Source organism: Manis pentadactyla, chromosome 10, assembly GCF_030020395.1.
Source record: "Manis pentadactyla isolate mManPen7 chromosome 10, mManPen7.hap1, whole genome shotgun sequence".
Taxonomy (NCBI): Eukaryota; Metazoa; Chordata; class Mammalia; order Pholidota; family Manidae; genus Manis; species Manis pentadactyla.
In genome coordinates, this window is record NC_080028.1 from 70,458,088 (window position 1) to 70,483,231 (window position 25,144).

The 25,144-nt window shown below is 42.6% G+C and overlaps 2 protein-coding genes across 2 annotated transcripts in view; one reads left to right on the forward strand and one right to left on the reverse strand.

The window, feature by feature from the left end:
- LOC130678859 (uncharacterized) overlaps window positions 1-24,572 on the forward strand; it is a 32,573-nt gene extending 8,001 nt beyond the window's left edge. The window contains exons 4-8 of the mRNA XM_057487955.1: window positions 3,956-3,994; window positions 4,114-4,155; window positions 4,854-5,081; window positions 6,096-6,129; window positions 24,203-24,572. Of these exons, the coding sequence (XP_057343938.1) occupies window positions 3,956-3,994; window positions 4,114-4,155; window positions 4,854-5,081; window positions 6,096-6,129; window positions 24,203-24,236 (377 nt within the window). The 3' untranslated portion in view covers window positions 24,237-24,572. The remainder of the gene's footprint in view (window positions 1-3,955; window positions 3,995-4,113; window positions 4,156-4,853; window positions 5,082-6,095; window positions 6,130-24,202) is intronic.
- On the reverse strand, window positions 13,975-21,800 carry LOC118913380 (nuclear envelope pore membrane protein POM 121-like). Its single transcript, XM_057486935.1, has 4 exons — window positions 21,274-21,800; window positions 19,204-19,527; window positions 17,137-17,463; window positions 13,975-15,378 (listed from the first exon to the last, which is right to left on the reverse strand). Exons 1-4 carry the CDS (start codon window positions 21,464-21,466, stop codon window positions 15,275-15,277), a joined length of 948 nt encoding a protein of 315 aa, XP_057342918.1. The 5' UTR covers window positions 21,467-21,800; the 3' UTR covers window positions 13,975-15,274.
- Window positions 24,573-25,144: the final 572 nt, after the last annotated feature.

Here is a 25,144-nt window from a genome sequence, read left to right on the forward strand (position 1 = left end):
AAAGTCAGTTCCTTGGTCACGGCCACCTTTCAAGTGCCTAATAGCCACATGTGGCTAAGTGATGGTCATATCACTGCACAGAAACAACATTTCCATGATTGCAGAAGTTTGTATTGGACAGAATTTTGTCACACAGTTTCTCACTTCAATGTAGTGTAAGACACTGTGACTTTTGCAATGGGCACTGAAGTTTTTATTCATTAATAATGAATACCATTTAGCTAACAGGACTAAGAAATTTAAGTAGGATGACTTTTACATATTGTTGTTTTGTGTGTAAAGAGATGAAAGATTAGTTTTATATATCTAAAGCAGTACACACTTAAATTGCTGATTTATGTACTGTGGATTAAGCACCTTAAGAATTGGCCGGACATTATATTTAAAATATAACTTGAATTGAAACCTGGCTTTCACAGTCCACCACTAGTGTGGCCTTCACTGTACCCATGAACTGGCCAAGTAAGAGTCTCTGTGTTAAAGTGCTTTGATCCATAATCAAATCTTTAAAAAAAAATTGTGTTTTTAAAAATTGAGGTGAAATCCTATGACATGAAATTAGCCATTTGAAAGTGAACAGTTCGGTGGCATTTGGTACATTCACAGCGTTGTGCAGCTTACTACCTCAAGGTTCCAAACATTCTCATCGCCTCCAAAGGAAATCGTACTCTTTAAGCAGTCACTTAACACTCCCCTTTTCCCAGCTTTTGGCAACCACCAATCTACTTTCTGAGTGTATGAATTTACCTATTCTGATTATTTCATGTGAATGGAATTGTACACGTGATCTTTTGTGTCTGGCTTATTGCACCATTATCAAATTTTAAGTAACAGTTTTAGGATTCACATTGTCATTTGTGTTAAACCATAGGCAGTTCTGTTGCCTGACTGTCTTTTGGTAAAATCTTTCACTTGTTTTAAAATTTTTGGTAATGTACCTTGTATCATAGCCAGTTCATTAATCTACCTTTATTGTAAACAATAGCATTAGTTTCTTTTAATTTGAGGTATGGCAGTTTTATTAACTAGTACATTTCTGATAAACTTTCCCACCTAATTAGAATTGTTCTTTTTTGAATACTTGATGAGGGTGTGCTCTTGATGAGGATGTATATTCTGAACATGGAGATACCATTAGAAAATATGAAACTGATTTCATTCCTTGGGAGGTTTACTAACTTCTCCTCGACTAGCAGATACGAAGCATGCAGGACTTGGAAATCAAGCCCCAATGGTTATGTTTGCCAGCCATGAACAAGTGACTTTGGACCTGGTAGAATTACAAGCCTATGCACATTAGTAGCGAGTAAATCTGGATGTGATGTATATTATGAATAATAGGAGTAGAATGAGAAAGGGTTGGAGATGTGTGTGAGAGAAGAGACTGGGTACAAATACACTAACAAGTTAAAATGTGAAGAATATGTTGCTGTATCTTTGATTTTTCTGGTTCATTGTTCCAAAAACATCAGTTCGCAGATGTTGCCACCATTGCTATTTGAATTGTAACGTGATCCGTGGTCTGAATGCAAGGATAAGCTTTTTTCTTCCATCCTGGGGTAACTATTGTCAGCTTCTTATTTGGAGGCCCTTTAATGTCATCATTACTTGTATATTAATAACTTAATTGCTGTTTGTACTTGACCCTGTCTCTGCCTCTGTAAGCTGTACAAACTGAAGACAAATGTGTTATAAATTTAGGGTGTTTTGAAAAATAAAACCATGAACAGATTTTTATTATGCTGCATTATGCAGCCATAGAGGTAGTCTTATGACTGATGTCACTGTCCTGAGAGGTGCCTTACAGCCTTAGGCATGTATTGTGTATTTGTAAATCTAAGAGTTGGTTGTAGAACCAGGTGTTGAGGTGTGTGTACTGTTGGGTCTTACAAAGCCCATTTGCAGTTTGGGATGTCTTATAAGTGATGAGAGAGCCCCCCATACTGATTGTCTCCGTCTTCCTTGCCTTACAATGCTTGACTGTCCTGTGTCATCACTTACTCGGTTTACTTTTACTGAGGGATTTTCAGCAGGGGCTGTCTGAGGAAGGGCAAGGTGGCATTTGTGTAACTTGGAGAAGCCCATTCTAATATGTCAGAATGTTAGGTAAGTTACCGCTTACTTCATAGGGTTGGCGGGGGTGGTTAAATAAGATAGCAATCCGCACATGAGGGTTCAATAAAACTTTAAGTGGATTAGGGTAACTTGCCACAACCTCCAACCCTGCCTCCAGCACTGTGTGGATTTGTGAGTGTTTCTATCCCTGTCTGGCCCATAATAGATGTGCAGTATATGTTAGTTGATAGAATTGAACTGATGGCTCATTACTTATTAGGGAGTGGGGAGTCACTTGTTGAATATCTCCTAGGTGTGAGGAGTTCTTTAATTGCAACTAAACAAATGCATACTCTCATTCAGTACTCTGAGCAATCCTGTCAGGCAGATGGCATGTCATTTCCATGATTCAGTGAAGTAATTGCCTCTCACAACTTGTACATGACACTCTAGGCTTTAAAGCCAGGAGTCAGCCCAGTGCTGGCCTCTCAGCACCAGCGTCTGCTGCCTCCTCCATCCTGAGGTTCGCACGTCAGCCTGATCACCTAGCACTGCCTGACTTTCTCTGGAAGTTGAGTGATTTTTCCTTACTATACCTGTACACTTTTCTTTTCAATAGGAAGTGAAAAAAAAATCTTTTGTGAAGTACAATTACTGTTCCTTCAAAACCTAGTTCTTCAAACGCTTTTTCCATTTCTGTTAACATCCTGCTAATCGCATAGGTTGGGGTGTCTTAGACCCTTCACTCTACCTTCCTGCACCTGTCCAGTGTCGCCCCTGTTACCTCTATGCTTAGCCTCTCCTCTCCAGCTGCACTGCGCCGTGGTGGGAGCCATGCTGGTGTTGCTGGCTGAGGTGCCTTTCCATTCTAAGGTCATCCAAATACCACTGTGTAGGATCATCTGCAGCGGTGAAACTAAGCATGTCACTTCTCAAGAGATCTTGGTTGCCCTTTACCTTTCAGGGGCAAGAAACTCCTTTCTTCACTACTTCATATTATAGAAGATTGGGCCCAAAACTTTTCTTGACTTACAGGTCTTAACACTCCAGGGGAGTGATTTTAAATATAACTTTGGCAGATTATGAATTCACTGTTTATTGGTGTGCAGGATTTATGTGACTTCAAATTGTTCAGTGTCTTTTTTGCATCTTGGAGATTCTTTAAAGCAAGGGCACTTTCATACCAGAGTATCATTAGGCTTTCAGATATAAAAAGAAACTTAAACATTTAAGTATCAGTATATATTTCTCATACATCTCTTTCAGTGATATCATAAGTAGATTTTCAGTGTGACAATTGTGGAAACTGGATTGTTGCTTGATCTTAGAATTCTAGTAGAGAGACAAAGCCAGTGTCATTTTAATCATCCTTTCTGAGATGTTGCAAGGGCCCATACACATTTCAGGGACTTTATACGACTGTCCTTTTTACTTTATTGGTATCAAATAGAATTTATTCAAGGATCTTGATGGTAAAACATGTATGATTGTAGAATTTTAAAAGGGCTAATCATAGCCTTCTTTGACTACAGCTACCAAGAGAAACTAGAGAAGTAATGTGTCTTTGTTGAACAAAATCATTAATCTGATCTGTGTATGCTGCCGAATAATCTTTAAATATATGACAGAAAAGTTTCTGAAGCAAAATATGAGAATAAACATACTTTTATGAGTACATTTCAGTTACTACAAGGATTCAAAATTGGCTGTGATTGGCAGATTTTTAGAAGTAGGTTAAACAGACTTATAGTTTGAAAACCTGAGTTAGTTGCCATTAGTTAGGTCTGGACTATTGAGATTTTTGTTGGGTTATTGAACTTACGTTTTTAGTGTATTTTAGAACATAAATAAAATAGATGTATAGTTTCAATTTTTAATAGAACTTATTTCTATTAAATAGCACCTCTGGAACCTTCTCAAGAGGACCAATTGTGTGAAGGTAAGCATCTATAATATGACTCTTTGAATATCTAATTGAGAAAACATTTAACTTGTCTGTAGTGTATAAAGCTAAATATTGTTTTGTAAATATGTATTATATCTCAATTTCTTGTCTAGGTTCAAATTCAGTTGTTAGCATGGAACTTTCAGAACCTGTTGGTAAGAAAATTTCTGACCATATGAATACAGTATTATGAAACTCACTCTCAAGATTTAAGGTGCACATGTAAGTGTTATGATTATTGTAATGCCTACATTTAACACTGACATTGAATCTTTGTGTTTGGATTAACCATGCCGTGATAAATTTAGTAGTTGTCAATATAGAGGAATTGGGTGGAAGAATGCTAGTCAGTTTAAATAGTTGTACTTGTTCCATTTACTTTGTGAGAAATTCCTTCCTTTTTGTAACTTTCTTACTTTTAAGGGTTTTATATTTCCAAAAAGTTGATACCAAATATATTACTTGTAGAGGGAAAAGAAAAGAGCCCCTAAATCCTGTGTTCTGGTTTTAAACTTTACCTTTTTCCATTGCCAGGGCATTTTGACGCTGGAGTTACTGGGCTGTTATGAATGATACATCTCCTGTTCACATTTTGTTTGTCCTTATGAAATGAAGCTTTATAAAAATAGCAATCTCTCGTAGTCTCTGAGTCAGAGCTCTGGTGTCAGCAGTGAGGCCAGCTTGAAAGCTATTATCCATTTCTGTTGTGAAAGATACTTTCCTATGTGTCACTAGATATTGGAAACTCTAACTAAATATGCAAAGTTATATTTGTTGTTTGAAAGCATCTGTGTTTTAAAGTATAGACTCTAAATATTTTACCAGAATACTGAGTTAAAATACCTTATTTCAGTAGAAAATGGGGAGACAGAAATGTCCCCAGAAGAATCATGGGAACACAAAGAAGACATCAGTGAAGCAGAGCCAGTGGGTGGCTCCTTGGGAGGTGGAAGGCCCCCAGAGGAAAGTGCCCAGGAGATGATGGAGGAGGAAGAGGAGATACTAAAACCCAAATCTGTGGTTGCAACGCCAGGTGCTCCTAAGAAGGAACATGTAAATGTAGTATTCATTGGGCATGTAGGTAAGTTGGGTTCACAGCAATAAGAAATGACCAAAGTTACTGTGTACAACAAACAGAACATCTTACTTGGCTACTTGGAGATGTTTAGTGAAACTGGAATTGATCTAAATGTCTTGACTTTTAACTTGATTTTTTAGCTGGCAAAAAATTGCCAGCACTTTACTCTTGAAGGTTGGGCCGATTAACAGTTGTATAATGGAATAGAAGCTGGAAGAAAATAAGCTACAGTATATTTGTATGATGCATAATTGGTCTCTAGACCACTGATGATGGCTCAGCATATTATGACATTTATTAACATTGTAGAAAATGTGCCTATTTTTTGTGTGTGAACTTCAGTTATTCTGTTAACTATAGGATTGACTTTACTAAGTAGTTTGATTTTGCGTAATGTAAGAAATTAATTGGAGTGAGTTCTGGATGCTAGTCAGGTTGCTGATTTAGCACAAAACAAAACCCTATTTTATTTATTCAGGTGTTCTCTGACTTACTCCCAAAATTGTGAAAGGAAAATACAGGATTATGTGTCCTTTTTTCTTCTCTTTGTCTCTGGCTTCCCCTCTTCTTCTTTTTCAGTAGCGAGAACCCTTTTGAAATTTATAAAGGCACACCTGTATCTGCTAAGAGTGAAAGGCAGGCTGACCACCTAAATGGCGCTCTCAGTCCTGGCCTGCTCTTGCTGTCCACTGAGGCTCCACTGGGGTAATTTATATTCTGTTGTTGCTGTGCTCTAAGCTAACGGTCAGGGAGGAATCTGTCCAAAAATTCATTTCTTTATCAGTAAAGCAGTTCTCAGTCATTGTTGAGCTGCAGGGGATCTTAGCAGCTTCATTTTACAAAGAGGAAGGTAACTAGCGAGAGCGTGTGCCCCTAATTCCTATCATTTCAGTTGCTGTTGCAAGATGTAATTATATCAGCTAAATGACGCCTTCAGTTGTTGGTGTATTTAATTGTTGGTATTTGGGGTTTTTGTCTTTTACACCTGGTTTACACATTGTTGATGATTACTTTTAGATGCTGGCAAGTCAACCATTGGAGGACAAATAATGTAAGTATTTTCTGTTAAATAATAGAGTGAATTTAATGGAATGTTTTGGGCATTGCAAACATTCACACAAAGGAGATAAAACAGTTTACCCCAACTTAAGAAAAATTAATAATAAAATGACATTACTTGTAGGGAAAGCTGATGCTAAGTAATTTTTGCAGTGTGATCGTTGTTAGTATTTTCTGATGGAATTTAGGTCTTTTCTAAAATCTTCCGTCATCACCACCAGGAACATAAATGAATATATGAAAGCTGTGTTTTAGATTTTTTTATAAAAATGAATACAGAATCCTAGATTATAGGAAATGTCAGTCTGCTTTGAGTATAATTTTCTTGGGTGTAATGAAAAGCAGTTCTTGAATTAGGTGCATGGGGGAAAGTTTTTTTCTAATCCATCAACTCCTTAAATTCATAATCAAAGATAGGTGGTTGGCTAACATGCTAAGATTGGAAGATATGAAAATACCATGGTTGACCTTTAGTAATGTATTCTAGTATTGAAAATCTTTTTAATTAAAAGGCTTTTCTTTTTTTTTAAATTGAAGTATCAATGATATACAGTCTTTTAGTTTCAAATATACAACACAGTGGTTCCACCGTTTTGCATATGACTAAATCCTTACCCCCCCTAGTGTGATTACTGTCGATCAATGTAGAAAAATGTTACAGAATCATTGACTATGTTCTCCATGCTGTACTATTCTGACCAAATTAAATTGTGATTGTGAATTATTTTGTCCTTTTATCCCCCTCAGCCTCTTTCCCCACCAGCTTGGTAACCGCTAGTGACTTCTCAGTGTCTGAGTCTACTGCTGTTTTATTCCTTCTGTTTTGCTTTGTTTTTATATTCCACAAATAAGTGAAATCATACAGTATTTGTCTTTGTCTGGCTTGTTTCCCTGTGCATAATACCTTCTAGATCCATCCATGTTGTTGGAAATGGCAGTATTTCTTTTCTTTCTATGGCTGAATAATATTCCATTATGTATATGTACTACATCTTCTTTATCCTATAGATAAATTTATCTATCCTTTATTCTATTTAAATTTATTTATCTTTTATTTTACTGATGGACACTTAGGTTGCTTCCCTACCTTGGTTATTGCAAATAGTGCAGCAATAAACATAGGGGTGCATATGTCTTTCCAAATCAGAGATTTTGTTTTTTTTGGGGGGTAAATTACTGGGTCAAATGGTATTTCTGTTTTCAGTTTTTTGAGGAACCTACATACTGTTTTCCACAGCAATTGTGCCAATTTACATTCCCACCAAAGTGTAGGAGGGTTCTCCTTTCTCCACATCCTCACCAGCATTTGTTATTTCCTGTCTTCAGATAGTGGCCATCCTGGTGGTGTGAGGTGATACTCAGTGTGGTTTTAATTTGCATTTCCCTTATGATTAGTGGTGTGGATCTTTGCCTGCGCCTGTTGGTCCTTTGTATTTCTACTTTGGAGAAGTGTCTGTTCATGTTCTTCTCCCAGTTTTTAATTGGGTTATTGTTTTTTGGGTATTGAGGCATATGAGTTCATATATTTTGGATCTTAACACTTTATCAGATGGGTCATTTACAAATATATTCTCCCCTACTGTAGGATAAGGCCTTTCATTTTTAATCCCTCCTAAATTAGACCCATTTATTTTTTTGTTTGTTTTGTTATCATTAATCTACAATTACATGAAAAACATTATGTTTACTAGGCGGCTCTCCCCTACCCCAAGTCCCCCCCACAAACCCCATTACAGTCACTGTCCATCAGCATAGTAAGATGTTGTAGAATCACTACTTGTCTTCTCTGAGTTGCACAGCCCTCCCCTTTCCCCCACCCCTCACATTATACATGCTAATCATAATACCCCTTCTTCTTCCCCGCCCTTAACCCTCCCTACCCTTCCATTCTCCCCAGTCTCTTTCCCTTTGGTAACTGTTAGTCCATTCTTGGGTTCTGTGATTCTGCTGCTGTTTTGTTCCTTCAGTTTTTCCTTTGTTCTTATAATCCACAGATGAGTGAAATCATTTGGTATTTGTCTTTCTCTGCTTGGCTTATTTCACTGAGCATAATACCCTGGCTTTAGATTCGTGGTTACCAAAGGTTCCAGGTTAGTTTCCTTACTATCTAAGAGTCTAACTTAACTCACTTAGTATGCTGTTACAAACACAATCTAAAAGTTCTTTTCTATTTCTCCTCCTTTTTCTTCCTCCTTCATTCTTTATATATTAGGTATCAAATTCTGTACTTTTTGTCTATTCCTTGACTGACTTTGGGGATAGTCATTTTAATTTTGCATTTGCCTCGCTGTCAGCTGCTCCACCCTCCCTACCGTGGTTTTACTACCTCTGGTGACAGCTATCCAACCCTAGGAACACTTTCATCTATAGCAGTCCCTCTAAAGTAGACTGCAGAGATGGTTTGTGGGAGGTAAACTCTCAGCTTTTGCTTATCTGGAAATTGTTTAATCCCTCCTTCAAATTTAAATGATAATCTTGCCAGATAAAGTAATCTTGGTTCCAGGCCCTTCTCCTTCATGGCATTAAATACATCATGCCACTCCCTTCTGGCCTGTAAGGTTTCTGCTGAGAAGTCTGATGTTAGCCTGATGGGTCCTTTATATGTGTTCTTATTTCTGCCTCTGGCTGCTTTTAACAGTCTGTCCTTATCCTTGATCTTTCCCATTTTAATTACTATGTGTCTTGGTGTTGTCTTCCTTGGGTCCCTTGTGTTGGGAGATTTGTGGATTTCCATGGCCTGAGAGACTATCTCCTTCTCCAGATTGGGGAAGTTTTCAGCAACTACCTCCTCAAAGACACTTTCTATCCCTTTGTCTCTCTCTTCTTCTGGTGCTCCTATAATGCAAATATTGTACTGTTAGATTGGTCACACAGTTCTCTCAATATTCTTTCATTCTTAGAGATCCTTTTTTCTCTCTGTGACTCAGCTTCTTTGTATTCCTCTTCTCTAGTTTCTATTTCATTCATTGTCTCCTCCACCATATCCAACCTGCTTTTAGTACCCTCCATTGTGCTCTTCAACGATTGGCTCTCTGACCAGAATTCATTCCTGAGTTCTTGAATGTCTTTCCTTACCTCCATTAGAATATTGATGATTTTTATTTTGTACTCCCTATCCAGGTAAGGGGTCCAGGGTGGGGGTAAGGGACATAGGCTACCTCTTCCCGATGTGCTTATCGCTTGTGTTTTCTGTTGGAATTCTTGGGTCCCTGATCCTGCACCAATGGAAAAGGACCTCATCAGGGAGGCTACTACCAGAGACTGCTTCTCTGGGTGCCATACCCTGTGGAGGGCCAGGCCAGCAGAACCCTGGGTGCTTCAACAGGGCTTCCCAGGCTGTGTTCCTTGGGAGGCAGGAGGCCACCTGGCTTTCCAGTGGCTTGGGAGAAGTTCTGCCAGAAATCGCTCCTCAGCGGCACCTGATTGCCAGCAAGGTCACATCTTTCTTGTGCTTATTAGTCTGTTTTTTTCCCAGAGAGGAAGGGACCACACCCTGTTAGGCAGGAAAATAGATACGAGTGGGATGGAAAGAGAATAAGGCCAGGAAAAAGCCCACTAAAAATGACCCAGAGTGGATCAGTTAAAGCTCAAAAAGTCTGGAGCAGCTTGGCCTGGAATGATTGAATATTCCCCAGAGAAAGGAGGATATGTCAGCATAGCCCATGGTTTTATTGTGTTAATCATGCAGGCCCAGCTTATTTTTTTTACTTAACCTACATGCTGTTTTTTTTTCTCCTTTGGCCCTAATCAAGTAGTTTGCAGTCTGGGCAATTAATAATGGCAAGTAAGCCCAGCATAAACAACATAGTCACAGGCAGGAAGGATTTCATCTTAAAAATAAGATTGTGTTTTAATACCCAGGAAGTTGAGAAGATTCTTAACTTACTCTTTAGCAAACAGACAATAACTCAGCCCACCCTAGGGGCAGGGGAAGCAGTCTTGTTTGATATGCTCCCAGACCAAGAAGGCTCAGCTCCCAGGGAGAAATCACAGCAGGAAGTTGCTTGTGTTAAGTTAGTTCTAAGTATTATTCAGAGACCACCTAACAGGTCTGCAACCCCAGCCCTTAGTCACATTCCTGAAGAATCCGTAAAAGGAGGAACCCCCAAGCTCTCAGGGCGCTCCTCTCCCTGAGGTTGCCTGCACTTACTAAGTGCATAACCTTTTCACTTTAAACTTTCTTTTCAACCTTTCTGGGTGCTGTCTCTCTCTGAAGTTGCCTGCACTTTTTCTGTAAGTAACTTTAAATAAAACTTTTCCTCTTCTTCACTACTGTGTCTCTGCCTTTTGATTCTTTTTTGCGGTGGGGACAAGGACCAAGGAAAATAGACAGTGCTTCCCCAACAACCCCACCCCATCTTCAAGGAATATGCAGGTCACCCTGACTAGAGAGACTTGCAGCTTACCAAAGGTTCCAGATCCAGCAAAGCCCTGGGCAGGTGCTGAGGACACCACAGAGGAGAGGCTGCTGCCCGATGCACCTACACCAGGGGTGTTCTGACCAAAGGTGGGTGTGAATGTGCCTAGAATGGAGAGACTACAAAGAACTGAAAACTAGGCCCACAAGCAAAAGGTGTCAAAGCAGGTGGTAATGAACTGGGGGGAGGTCTGCTTGCAAACGATCCCCACAGAATCCCTTAGCCCACACCGCTATCCAGCTCACCCCTTGGTAAGGAAGCACACGGGGGGACTGGGTCCCAAACTCTGTGCTCCACGTGAGCCTGCCCACCCCCCTACCCACCACTGCAGCAGAGCCCGAGCTGTCCTTTGGCCACCTGAGGAGAACCTTTGCACTCCCTTGGGCACCACAACGCAGCTGAGGGGAACACTGAGTGGACCTCTCTTCTCTCAGGACTAATGTTATGTCTCCTCCCCATTTGCCTGCCACCTCTCCTCTACTTCACCGCAGCCCCACCCCACAGTCAGCCCCCATCCTCCCACAGGCTCGGTCTCCTGCACATGCTTGCCCTCATGGAGACTCCTGCCCAGTGCTGGGCTACCCTCCACAGTGGCTCTCTGGGAAGATCCTCTCACATGTAACTGCATCTGTCTAGGCCTGAGGTGGGGAGGGTGCCCCCCGAGGTGCTGACCTTGCATGTAATCTTTCCCCACACCCAACCTGTGGGGGTCACACCTTATCGCAACCAGGAACTGCTCTTGCCCCCAGATCTCAGCTGTGAGCACAGTGCTGTCCCTGCTCCCGTGCCAACCACACCCACTCCAGATCCTCTGCCTCATCAGGGCCTGTAGTCAGCCCCCTGCCCCTCCTGTTCCCTGCACCATTTAACCAGGTTGGGTTTACTCTCTATCCACTGATTTTAGGTCCACACCTCAAGACTGAATGTTGCTGGGCAGACACAACTGTGCTGACTGGCCTTGCTTCAAATTCCTAACCACAATTTCCCAGACTTCAGAACTGCCCGGCACAGCTCTCACACGTCGTTTTCTCCCCCTTTCCAAAATGACTACTGAGAGGCCCTCCTTAGTACACATCTCCCCCTAACCCACGCCAAGGAGCTCTTATATGCAGTGAGGAAAACGGAAGCTACCAGGGCCCAAACTACTTATCATGCATCTTCCACATGGCAAGTAAAATCACTTCCTTCTGCCTGAAATTCTATAGTGACTTCCATTAGTACTTTAAGAAAAGCATTTTAAAAGGCCATGAAAGATCTTCCTTTCTGCTATCTTTTAGTGTCATTTTATCCCACTTTCCTTTTTAAGCCTCTGGTCACAGCTGGCTCTTCTCTGCTCATGAAAACATTAGGCTTGTGTCTGCCTTTGGGCCTTTGCTCCTGTGCCTGCAACGTCCTCACCCCCAGCGGCTGTCCCTGCTCCCAACTCTGGAACTATGGCCATGGTCTCTGTTTTCTATTGTCCCAGAAAGGCTTCCGCTGACTACCTAAATAGCTCCTCCAGTCAAGAGTTATACTGCTACCTGAAACTGTTTACAGATAACATCTCTCTCTTCACCACAGCATGCAGCTCCTAGAGTGGAGACCGTGTCGGCACTTAAAACAGCACTTAGCACTGTAGACCGAGCTGGTGCAGTGTTTGACAAGGTCCAGGCACGAGGAGGAATCCTGAAAACAGGAAACCTCATAGCTGGCCCCTGCTAATTCCCGCACTCATTTTTGCAGTTATGATGTTGGTGATTGGGCTCATATATGGGAAATCTTATGTACTTAAGATTATTCATCTTTAGTAAATAACATAACCCAAAATATTGATCAAAGCAGCAATTCCAGACATGAAAGCAGTGTTATGGGACCAACTGTTCAGGCATACTGCCACAAATAAGTGAGCCAGAACAACCCAGGCCTTTCTTAAACCTAGATGCAGTTCGTCCTCCCCTTTGTAAGAATTCAAACATGGCTAACCAGGATTTCTTTAGAATATTGGCAGAGAAGGAATTATTGGAACCTAGGCCATGGAAAAACCCATTCTCCCAAGAAACATATATGAGACAGCAAAGTAATAAAGATGAATAGTCCCCACTGCCCAGGGCCCCCCTTATGTGGCTTATAATATTAGAAGACACCTCTGGTAATCCCCTCATAGAAAGAATTTATGAGCAAAATAAAATTTATATTGACAAATATCCCATATATAAAAGTTTATGATAAATTTATAAAATATTACTATATTAATAGTAAGGTAGTAAGAGCATATTTAGTGTTCTTATATAAAGGATAAGGAGGACTGACTGCAAGGCCCTGGTACCTGTAGATGCAGGAGGAAAGGTGTAAACATCTGAAATTGTGTAATGAATATTATAAAAGAATAAGGTGTTTTTATTGTATTCATAGGAATGTTAAGGAATGGGTGATAGGAGTACCGGCCCTAGATTTTAGATGTAAGCCTGCACCCATGTGTAGGATAGGATTTAATTAATAATATAGTTACACTTAATAACCAAAAGGCATATAGCTTGCATTTTATATAACCTGCTTAAACTTTATATAGCCTTAGACACATACCTTAGACACATATCTAAAAGTCTATATAATCTTACCCGCTTAAAGTAAAAATCATAGCCCACACGCTTAACCCACACGCCGTCTTACACCATTTTCTGTTTAGCACCTAGCACGTAGCTTACATGAATTACTAATCACAATAGACTAGGGGAAAGTTAAAAATTAAATCTTAAATGGCTACTATTAGAAGAAATAATATTTACTTAAGGGTAATAAGCTAAAATGTAAACTGACAGAAAAAGGAGTGTATTATTCATAATTTTAAAAAATGTTCAACATTATGAAAACCATAAAAAGATACAAAAATAAAGACCCTGCCGCTTGATGTCAGGAGATGTTACAACTTTAATTGGGTGTTTCATCTCCTCATTGATCTCACTCGCCGACGCTGTCCTTTCCTTCGTGACCCACACCTCAGCTGGAGCTGGACTCCAGCACCGAGCCCATTCCAAATCTGATGTGCAAACACAGACGTGTTCTGAGGCATGCTGGCCACGTGGAAGGGAAAGGGTGTGCTCTGGACAGCTGTACCCAGGGAGTTCTTACTCAAGCCACCCAGAAAGGGGTCGTGCCACCACTGCTCCCACTCTGTCTTCCCCAAAGCCGAATGCCCCAGTGGTGGAGCTGCTGTGGGGGGCAGCCACGCTTATCCCAAAGCCCACACTGTGAGGAGGGCCCGCTGACAACCCAGACGTGAAGGGCGATGAGGTAGTGCTGCCAAACAGTGAACTACTGGTCCCACTGCCGGTGGTCAGGGTCATAGCTCCAAAGCCCGAGGTGGTGGCTGCAAAAAAGGTGGAAACATGGATCATAGTCTAACCCCATACACAAAAGTACATACAAAATGGATCAAAGACCTGAATGTAAGTCATGAAACCATAAAACTCTTAGAAAAAAACAGGCAAAAACCTGAAAAAGACATATGCACCCCTATGTTTCTCACAGCACTATTTACAATAGCCAAGAAATGGAAGGAACCTAAGTGTCCATCAGTACATGAATGGATAGAAAAGATGTGATACATATGCTCAATGGAATATAATTCAGCCATAAAAAGAAAACAAGTCCTACGATTTGCAACAACATGGATGTAGCTGGAGGGTAATACGCTCAGTGAAATAGCCAGGCGGAGAAAGACAAGTACCAAATGATTTCACTCATCTCTGGAGTATAAGAACAAAGGAAAAACTGAAGGAACAAAACAGCAGCAGAATCACAGAACCCAAGAATGGACTAACAGTTACCAAAGGGAAAGGGACTGAGGAGGATGGGTGTGAAGGGAGGGATAAGGGCAGAGAAAAAGAAAGGGGGCATTATGATTAGCATACATAATGTAGGTGTGAACGGGGAGGGCTAGGCTACACAGAGAAGACAAGTAGTGATTGTGCAGCATCTTACTAGGCTGATGGACAGTGACTCTAATGGGCTTTTTGCGGGGTACTTGGTGAAGAGGGGAGCCAAATAAACATAATGTTCTTAAGGTAATTGTAGATAGATACCAAAAAGAATAAAACATTTTTAAAGGCCATGAATGATCTTCCTTTCTGCCTGTCTCTTAATGTCATTTTATCCCACTTTCCTTTTTAAAACTCTAGCCACACCGGCCTCTTCTCTGCTCATGAAAACATAAGCTTGTCTCTGCCTTTGGGCCTTTGCTCTTGTCCCTGCAACGTCCTCACCCCCAGCCGCTGTCCCTGCTCCCAATTCTGGAACTGCGGCCTTGGCCTCGGTTTGCTATTGTCTCAGAAAGGCGGCCACTGTCTACGTAAATAGCTCCTCATGTCATGAGTTACACTGGTACCTGATGCTGTTTATGAATAACTTCTGTCATAACATCTAAATCTTCACCACAGCATACAGCTCCAAAAGCAGAGACTGGGTCAGCACTTAAAACAGTGCCTTGCACTGCAGACTGAGCCCATTCCAAATCTCACCTGCAATCCCAGACATGTTCTGAGGCGTGCTGGCCGCGTGGAAGGGAAAGGTTGTGCTCTAGCCAGCTGCACCCAGGGAGTTCGGATTCAACCCTCCCCAGAAAGGGTTCTTGAGACCAGTTCTCCCACTCCGTCCTGACCCAAACCTGAATGTCCCAGTGGTGGAGCTGCTGTGGGAGGCAGCCATGCTCATCCTAAAGCCCCCACTGCCAGCGGGACCTGCTCACACACCAGACGTGAAGGGTGATGAGGTGGTGCTGCCAAACACGGAGCTACTGGTCCCACTGCTGGTGGTCCAGGTCATAGCTGCAAAGGCCGAGGTGATGGCTGCAAAATAGGAGGAAATATGGATCATTGTCTAATCCCATAGACAAAAGTAAATTTGAAATGGATCAAAGACCTGAATGTAAGCCATGAAACCATAAAACTCGTAGACAAAGACAGGCAAAATCTCTTGGATATAAACATGAGCGTCTTCTTCTTTAATGTTTCTCCTCAGGCAACGGAAACAAAAGTGAAAATGAACAAATGTGTCTATATCAACCTTAATAGCTTATGTAAAGTAAAGAACACCATCAACAGAAGAAAAGGACATCCTACAGTATTGGAGAATATATTCATAAATGACAGATCTGGTTAAGTGTTGACATCCAAAATATATAATGAGCTAACACAGCTCAACAAACAAAAAGCAAATATTCCAATTAAAAAATGGGCACGGGAGCTAAACAGACAGTTCTCCAAAGAGGAAATTTAAATGGCCAATAAACACATAAAATGATGCGTCATATTGCTTGTCATCAGAGAAATGCCAATTAAGACCACAATTAGATATCACCTCACACCAGTAAGGATCGCCACCATCGAAGGCACAAACAACAACAAATGTTGGCGAGGTTGTGGAGAAAGGGAAATCCTTCTACACTGTTGGTGGGAATGTAAATTCATTTAACCTTTGTGAAATGCAATATGAAGGTTACTCAAAAACCTCAAAATAGAAATACCATTTGACCCAGGAATTCCAAACCAACTAATTTACCCTAAGAATACAGCTGCCCAGTTTGAAAAATGAGATGCACCCCTATATTTATCGCACCACTATTTACAACAGCCATGAAATGGAAACAAACTAAGTGTCCATCAGTAGACGAACAGATAAAAAAGATTTGATACATATGCACAATGGAATATAATTCATCTATAAGAAGAAAAGAAATCCTACCATTTGCAACAACATGGATGGAGCTAGAGGGTATTATGTTCAGTGAAATAAGTGAGGCGGAGAAAAACAAGTACCAAATGATTTCATTCATCTCGAGTATAAGAGCAAAGGAAAAACTGAAGGAACAAAACAGCAGCACAATCACAGAACCAAAGAATGTACTAAGAGATACAAAGTGAAAGGGACTGAGGAGGATGGATGGGAAGGGAGGGATAAGGGCAGGGAAAAAGACAGGGGGCATTATGATTAGCATGTATAATGTGGGGGGGCATGGGAAGGGCTAGGCTACACATAGAAGACAAGTAGTGGTTCTACAGCATGTTACTACGCTGATGGACAGTGACTCTAATGGGTTTGTGCGGGGTACTTGATGAAGGGGGGAGCCAAATAAACATAACGTTCTTAAGGTAATTGTAGATTGTTAACAACAACAACAAAAAAACCATTTTAAAAGGCCGTGAATGATCTTCCTTTTTGCCTGTCTCTTAATGTCATTTTATCCCACCTTCCTTTTTCAACCTCTAGCCACACTGGCTCTTCTCCGCTCATGAAAATATAAGCTCATCTCTGCCATCGCGCCTTTGCTCCTGTGCCTGCAAAGTCCTCATCCCCAGGCAATGTCCCAGCTCCCAACTCTGGAATTGCAGCCATTGTCTCTGTTTCCTATTGTATCATAAAGGCTGCCGCTATCTACCTAAATAGCTCCACTGATGATGAGTTACACTGGTACCTGATGCTCTTTACAGATAACCTCTGTAATAACATCTAAATCTGCACCAGAGCGTACAGCTCCAAAACCAGAGACTATCTCAGTACTTAACGCAGCAACTGGCACTGCAGACCGACCCCATTCCAGATCTCACCTGCAATCCAAGACGTGTTCTGAGGTGACCTGGCCTTGTGGACGGGAGAGGGTGTGCTCTGGCCAGCTGCACCCAGTGAGTTCAGATACAACCCGCCCCAGAAAGCGTTCTTGAGACCAGTTCTCCCACTCCATCCTGCCCCAAAGCCAAATGCACCAGCGGTGGAGTTGCTGTGGGGGGCAGCCATGCTTGTCCCAAAGCCCCCACTGCCAGTGGGGCCTGCTGACACTGTGGATGTGAAGGGCGATTGGACGGTGCTGCCAAACACTGATGTATTGGTCCCACAGCTGGTGGTCTGGGTCACGGCTCCAAAGCCCGAGGTCATGGCTGCAAGAAAGGAGGAAACATGGATCATTGCCTAGCCCCATACACAAAAGTAAATTCAAAATGGATCAAACCCCTGAATGTAAGCCATGAAAACATAAAACTCTTAGAGAAAGACAGGCAAAAGTCTCTTGGACATAAACATGAGTGACTTCTCCATGAATATATCTCACCAGGCAACGGAAAGAAAAGCAAAAATGAAAAAATGGGATGATATCAAGCTTAAAAGCTTCTGTACACTAAAGGGCACCACCAACAGTACAAAAGGGCATCCTCCAGTATGGGAGAATATATTCATAAATGACAGATCCGATAAAGGGTTGACATACAAAATATATAAAGAGCTAACACTCCTCAACAAACAAACAGCAAATATTCCAATAAAAATGTGGGCAGGGGACCTGAACAGGCAGTTCTCCAAAGAAGAAATTCAGATGCCCAATAGACACATGAAAAGATGCACCACATCGCTTGTCATCAGAGAAATGCTAAATAAAACCACAATGAGATATCATCTCACACCAGTAAGGATTGCCACCATCCAAAAGACAAACCACAACAAATGTTGGCAAGGATGTGGAGAGAGGGGAACCCTCCTACACTGTTGGTGGGAATGTAAATTCATTCAACCACTGTGGAAAGCAATATGGAGGTACCTCAAAAAGCTCAAAGTAGAAATACCATTTGACCCAGCAATACCGCTCCTAGGAATTTACCCTAAGAATACAGCAGCCCGTTTTGAAAAAGACAGATGTACCCCTATGTTTATCGCAGCACTATTTACAACAGCCAAGAAATGGAAACAACTTACGTGTCCATCAGCAGATGAATATATGCACAATGGAATATAATTCAGCCATAAGAAGAAAAAAATCCTACCATTTGCAAGAACATGCTTGTAGCTAGAGGGTATTATGCTGAGTGAAATAAGCGAGGCAGAGAAAGACAAGTACCAAATGATTTCACTCATCTCTGGAGTATAAGAGCAAAGGAAAAACTGAAGGAACAAAACAGCAGCACAATCACAGAACCCAAGAAGGGACTAACAGTTACCAAAGAGAAAGGGGCTGAGGAGGGTGGGTGGGAAGGGAGGGGTAAGGGCAGGGGAAAAAAAAGGGTGTATTATGATTAGCATGTATAATGTGGTGGGGCACGGGGAGGGCTAGGCTACACAGAGAAGACGAGTAGTGATTCTACAGCATGTTACTACGCTGATGGACAGTGACTCTAATGGGGTTTTTGCGGAGTACTTGGTGAAGAGGGGAGCCAAATAAACATAATGTTCTTAAGGTAATTGTAGATAGATACCAAAAAGAATAAAACATTTTTAAAGGCCATGAATGATCTTCCTTTCTGCCTGTCTCTTAATGTCATTTTATCCCACTTTCCTTTTTAAAACTCTAGCCACACTGGCCTCTTCTCTGCTCATGATAACATAAGCTCATCTCTGCCTTCGGGCATTTGCTCTTGTTCCTGCAACGTCCTCACCCCCAGCCGCTGTCCCTGCTCCCAACTCTGGAACTGCGGCCATTTCCTCAGTTTGCTATTGTCTCAGAAAGGCTGCCGCTGACTACCTAAATAGCTCCTCCAGTTATGGGTTTCACTGGTACCTGACGCTGTTTACAGATAACTTCTGTGATAACATCTAAATCTTCACCACAGCGTACAGCTCCGAAAGCGGAGACTGTGTCAGCACCTAAGACAGCGCCTGGCATTGCAGACCGAGCCCATTCCAAATCTCACCTGAAAACCCGGGCATGTTCTGATGCGTGCTGGCCACATGGAAACCAGAGGGTGTGCTCTGGCCAGCTGCACCCAGGGAGTTTGGATTCAAGTCTCCCCAGAAAGGGTTCTTGAGAGCAGTTCTCCCTCCCCGTCCTGACGCAGAGCCAAATGCCCCAGTGGTGGAGCTGCTGTGGGGGGCTGCCACGCTTGTCCCAAAGCCCCCACTGCCAGTGGGGCCTGCTGACACCCTGAATGTTAAGGGTGCTGAGATGGTGCTGCCAAACCCTGTACTGGTCCCACAGCTGGTGGTCTGGGTCACTGCTCCAAAGCCAGAGGTGATGGCTGCAAAAAAGGAGGAAATATGGATCATTGTATAACCCCATATACAAAAGTAAATTTGAAATTGATCGAACCCCTGAATGGAAGCCATGAAACCATAAAACTCTTAGAGAAGGATAGGCAAAAATATCTTGGACATAAACATGAGCGACTTCTTCGTGAACATATCTCTCCAGGGAAAGAAAAGCAAAAATGAACAAATGGGCTATATCAAGCTTAAAAGCTTCTGTACAGTAAAGGGCACCACCAACAGAACAAAAGAGCATCCTCCAGTATGGGAGAATATATTCATAAATGACAGATCCGATAAAGGGTTGACATCCAAAACATATAAAGAGCTAACACACCTCAACAAACAAACAGCAAATGTTCCATTAATAATGTGGGCAGGGGAGCTGAACAGGGAGTTGTCCAAAGAAGAAATTCAGATGGTAAATAGACACATGAAAAGATGTGCTGCATTGCTTGTCATCAGAGCAATGCAAATTAAAACCACAATGATGTATCACCTCACACCAGTAAGGATCGCCACCATCTAAAAGACAAACCACAACAAATGCTGGCAAGGTTGTGGAGAAAGGGGAACCCTCCTACACTGTTGGTGGGAATGTAAATTCATTCAACCATTGTGTAAAGCAATATGAAGGTTCCTCAAAAAGCTCAAAATAGAAATACCATTTGTCCTAGGAATACCGCTCCTAGGAATTTACCCTAAGAATACAGCAGCCTATTTTGAAAAAGACAGATGTACCCCTATGATTATTGCAGCACTATTTATAACAGCCAAGAAATGGAGACAAACTATGTGTGCATCAGTAGATGAATGTATGCACAATGGAATATAATTCAACGATGAGAAGAAAAGAAATCCTACCATTTGCAAGAACATGGATGGAGCTTGAGTGTATTATGCTTGGTGAAATAAGCGAGGTGGAGAAAGAAGTACCAAATGATTTCACTCATCTCTGGAGTATAAGAGCAAAAGAAAAGTATAAGAGCAAAAAAAAGAAAACCTGAAGGAACAAAACAGCAGCAGAATCACAGAACCCAAGAATGGACTAACAGTTACAACGGGAAAGGGACTGAGGAGATGGTTGGGATGGGGGGGATAACGTCAGGGAAAAAGAAAGGGGGCCTTATGATTACCATGTATAATGTGGCGGGGGGCATGGGAAAGGCTGAGCAACACAGGACAAGTAGTGATTCTACAGTACCTTAGTACACTGATGGACAGTGACTCTAATGGGGTATGGGGGGGCATTTGGTGAAGGGGGAAGCCTAGTAAACATAATGTTCTGCATGTAATTTGTAGACTGTTACCAAAAAAAATACATTTTAAAAGGCAATGAATGATCTTCCTTTCTGTTTGTCTCTTAATGTCATTTTATCCCACTTTCCTTTTTAAACCTTAGCCACACCTGGCTCTTCTCTGCTCATGAAAACATGAGCTCATCTCTGCCTTCGGGCCTTTACTCCTGTGCCTGCAACACACTCACTCAGCTGCTGTCCCTGATCCCAACTCTGGAACTGTGGCCATGGCCTCAGTTTGCTATTGTATCAGAAAGGCTGCCGCTGACTACCTAAATAGCTGCTCCGGTCATGAGTTACACTGCTACCTGATGCTGTTTATGGATAACTTGTGTGATAACATCTAAATCTTCACCACAGCGTACAGCTCCAAAAGCCTAGACTGTGTCAGCACTTAAGACAGTGCCTGGCACTGCAGACCGAGTCCATTCCAAATCTCACCTGCAAGCACAGATGTGTTCTGAGGTGTGCTGGCCACGTAGAAGCCAAACAGTATGCTCTGGCCAGCTGCACCAAGGGAGTTCTGACTCAGGCATCCCCAGAAATGGGCTGTGCCACCAGTTCTCCCACTGTGTGGTGCCACAAAGTCGAATATCCCAGTGGTGGAGCTGCTGTGGAGGGCTGACACTCTCATCCTAATGTCCCCGCAGCCAGTGGGGCCTGCTGACACCACGGATGTGAATTGTGATGAGGTTTGCTGCCACTGCTACTGGTGGTCTGCGTCATAGCTTCAACGTCCAAGTTGGTGGCTGCAGAAGAGGAGGAAATGAGGATCATGTCTAACCCTACACACAAAAGTATATTCAAAATGGATGAAAGACCTGAATGTAAGCCATGAAACCATAATACTCTTAGAAAAAGAATAAGCAAAAATCTCTTGGACCTAAACATGAGTGACTTCTTCATGAACATATCTCCCCCAGCAAGGGAAACAAAAGCAAAAATGAACAAATAGGACTATATCAAGCTGAAAAGCTTCTGTACAGGGAAGGACACCATCAATAGAACAAAAAGGCATCCTACAGTATGGGAGAATATATTAATAAATGACAGATCTAATAACGGGTTGACATCAACAATGTATAAAGAGCTCACACACCTCAACAAACAAAAAGCAAATAATCCAATTAAAAAATGGGCAGAGGAGCTGAACAGACAGTCCACATCTGCTGTCTGTCAGTGACTCTGAACGTGTGCTGTGGGGTGACTCCGGGATAGGATGGGACGGGGGGCCTGGTGCCGGAACTAAAGGGAATGTTGGAGGCTGGGGTGGTAGTGCTGCTAATTGTAAGTGCAGGCTGGCTCGGGGTGATGGAGGCGGAGGTTGTGAGTGTGCCACTGAAGCCACCAAAACTGGCGGTGCTGCTGCCAGCATCTGTCTGGATGGCGCTGGGCAGGGACTGGCTGAAGGTGATGGCTGTTGTTGGAGCAGGCGTGGCCAGAGCCTGCCAAACTGGAGTATGGAGCCCATGGCTGGGCAGAGCTGGCAGCAGAGGCAAGGGGGGACCCAAAGAGGACAGGCTGGGCAGTGGAAGCAGTGGGGCTGGTCATGCTGCTCACAGTGCTAGTCACACTGCTCACACCAAAGCCAAAGACAGGCTTCTGGGCAGAGTCTGCGGCTGTGCCTGTGGTGGTCCCCCAAGCCGGTGCTGAGGGGACAGTGACACTGGCCGGGCCAGGGAACAGAGGGGTATTCATGATTGTACCTGAAGTAGTTGTCTGACTGAAGGAGGAAGGAGTTGACGAGGGCAAAGATGTAGGTAGCCCTGTGCTGCTAAAAACAGGACTGAAAGTGAGGGGCAGTCTGCTGGTAGTCGGGGTGTGGGCAGAGCTGGAAGATGCCTCCGTTGTGACTTGGGAATGGCTGGATGGCACAGGACCCTCCTTCCCACTTTTAGGTGGAGCCACAAAGATCGGCTTGTACATGGGATGTGCTGAAGACACAGCAGGAGCTGAGGAGGCAGAAGGGTTAGCAGGTGGTCTGCTCAGCATTCCAAAGAGAACACTGGGCTTCAGGGTGGGGCCTGGAGCAGGTGGGGCCTGGGGTTTGGCAGATGTCTCAATCTGAGAGGCTGGAGGTGACTTGGTGGCATCACTGGCTGGTATTGCGGGAGAGGCAGGGGTCAGCCCTGAGAAAGGGGCTGTGTATCTGGAGTCTGGGGAGAGGTCCTGGCTGTGAAGAGCCAAGAGGGCCCAGAAGGCCAGGTATCTGCAGGGGCATACGGGCCATGGGCATGGCTGTTAGGCAGGGAAATACATATGAGTGGGGTGGAAAGACTACAGGATCAGCAAAGCCCTGTAGAAATGACTCGGTTAACCAGTTAAATCTAGAAATCCAGAAATGATTCAGAGTTAGTGAGTTAATCAGTTAAAGCTCAAAAGGTCAAGAGAAACTTGGCCTTGAAGGTTTGAATATTCCCCAGATAAAAGTATCTGAGCACAGCCCATGTCTTCATTGTGTCCATTAGATCATTGTATGATTTACTCTAGCCTGCTAAAAGGCCCACCTATAAACAGCAAAGTAAAGACAGGGAGATTCCACCTTAAAGTCAAAATTGTATTTAAAAAATAAACTAGGAAGTTTCAGAAGAAAGATTCTTAACATACTCTTTAGCAAACAAATAACTCTGCCCACCTTGGAGGAAAGGCAGACAGTCTTGATAAGCTAATTTTGCAGAATTACCTAGAGGACTGATGAGTAACTTAATGTCTCATCAAAGATACTTGAGACCACTTAACAAGCCCACACCCTAGCCCTCTGTCACATTCCTGAAAAATCCTTAAAAGAGGGAGCCCCCAACCTTTCACTGTGCTCCTATGTGAGGTCACCCACACTTTCTAAGTGTGTAACCTTTTAACTTAAAACTCCCTCTTTTCAACCTTTCAGGGTGCTGCACTCCTCTCTCTGAGTCACCTGCACTTCCTAAGTGCATAACTTCAACTCTTCCCAACCTTTCAGGGCACTCCTTTCTCTGAAGTCACCCACACTTTCTAAGTGTGTGACCTTTTAATCTTAAACTCTTTCTCTCCAACCTTTCAGGGCACTCCTCCCTCTCTGAGGTTACCTGCACTTCTTTCTGGCTAAGTAACTTTAAATAAAACTTTTACTCTGCTTCACTACTGTGTCTCTACCCTTCAATTCTTTGTTAGGGCGGGGACAAGAACAGAGTAAAATACACAATGGCTCCCCCCCCAACACTCCCACTGCAGCAGATTCTAGGAAGAAAAACAGAAAATGTCAACTATGGTATCTCAAACGTGATGGTATTTGGTGCTCTAGAAGCCTTACTGGGCCAGGGATTCAGGAGTCAACAAATATGACTCTGGGAACCATCTCTGGAGTGTGAAATTAACCCATATTTCTTACCAGTCTTATCCTCGAAGATCGTCTTCAGCCACCGTGACTGAGCTTGCTTCTCCTGGTAATACTCTTCGACTGTGATCGAGCGGCCAATCCAGGGAGCTGGAGGCTACCAAGAGAAAAAGGAGAAGCCAAGCCAGTCAGAAGGAAGTAAAAGAAACCTGTACCGACCCTTCCGTTCCTGAGACGCAGGGGAGCCAGACTGGCGTGAGCAGGGGTGGGTGGACAGACCATACCAACATCAGCGGGATCCGTCGCCTGGAGGGCACCAGGGGAAACTTGTGTCTGTGTGGCTGGAAGCTGCTGGGTGTAGGTGGAGAATCCCAGGAGTTCTGCTCCCTACATATGGTTGTATCTGCAAATAAAGTATCAGACTTACTTTCTTCCTGCTCTCTTCCAGAAATGGAGAGGTTTGTCTATCCAGCCTAGTTTTTTTTTTTTAACTATTATTTTTTATTGAAGGGTAGTTGACACACGGTATTACATTACATTAGTTTCAAGTGTACAACACAGTGGTAGAACATTTATATACATAATTCTAGGTTCCAGCTATCACCCTACCAAGCTGTTACAATATCTTGACTATATTCCTTATGCTATACATTACATCCCGGTTACTTATTTTACCATTGGAAGTCTGTCCTTTTTTTTTTTTTTTTTTGGTGAGGGCATCTCTCATATTTACTGATCAAATGGTTGTTAACGACAATAAAATTCTGTATAGAGGAGTCAATGCTCAATGCACAATCATTAATCCACCCCAAGCCTAATTTTTGTCAGTCTCCAAACTTCTGAGGCATAACAAACAAGTTTTTACATGTAGAACAAATTCTTACATAATGAATAAGTTACATAGTGAACAGTACAAGGGCAGTCATCACAGAAACTTTCGGTTTTGCTCATGCATTATGAACTCTAAACAATCAGTTCAAATATGAATACTCATTTGGT

Coding starts and splice junctions, on each gene's coding strand:
- LOC118913380 (XM_057486935.1), bottom strand. CDS start 21,466: ATGAGAGTGTCAGCCCTCCACAGCAGCTCCACCACTGGGATATTCGAC. Junction 19,528..21,273: donor GAACACATCTGTGCTTGCAG/GTGAGATTTGGA, acceptor CCTTTTTTGCAG/CCATCACCTCTGGCTTTGGA. Junction 17,464..19,203: donor GAACATGCCCGGGTTTTCAG/GTGAGATTTGGA, acceptor CCTTTCTTGCAG/CCATGACCTCGGGCTTTGGA.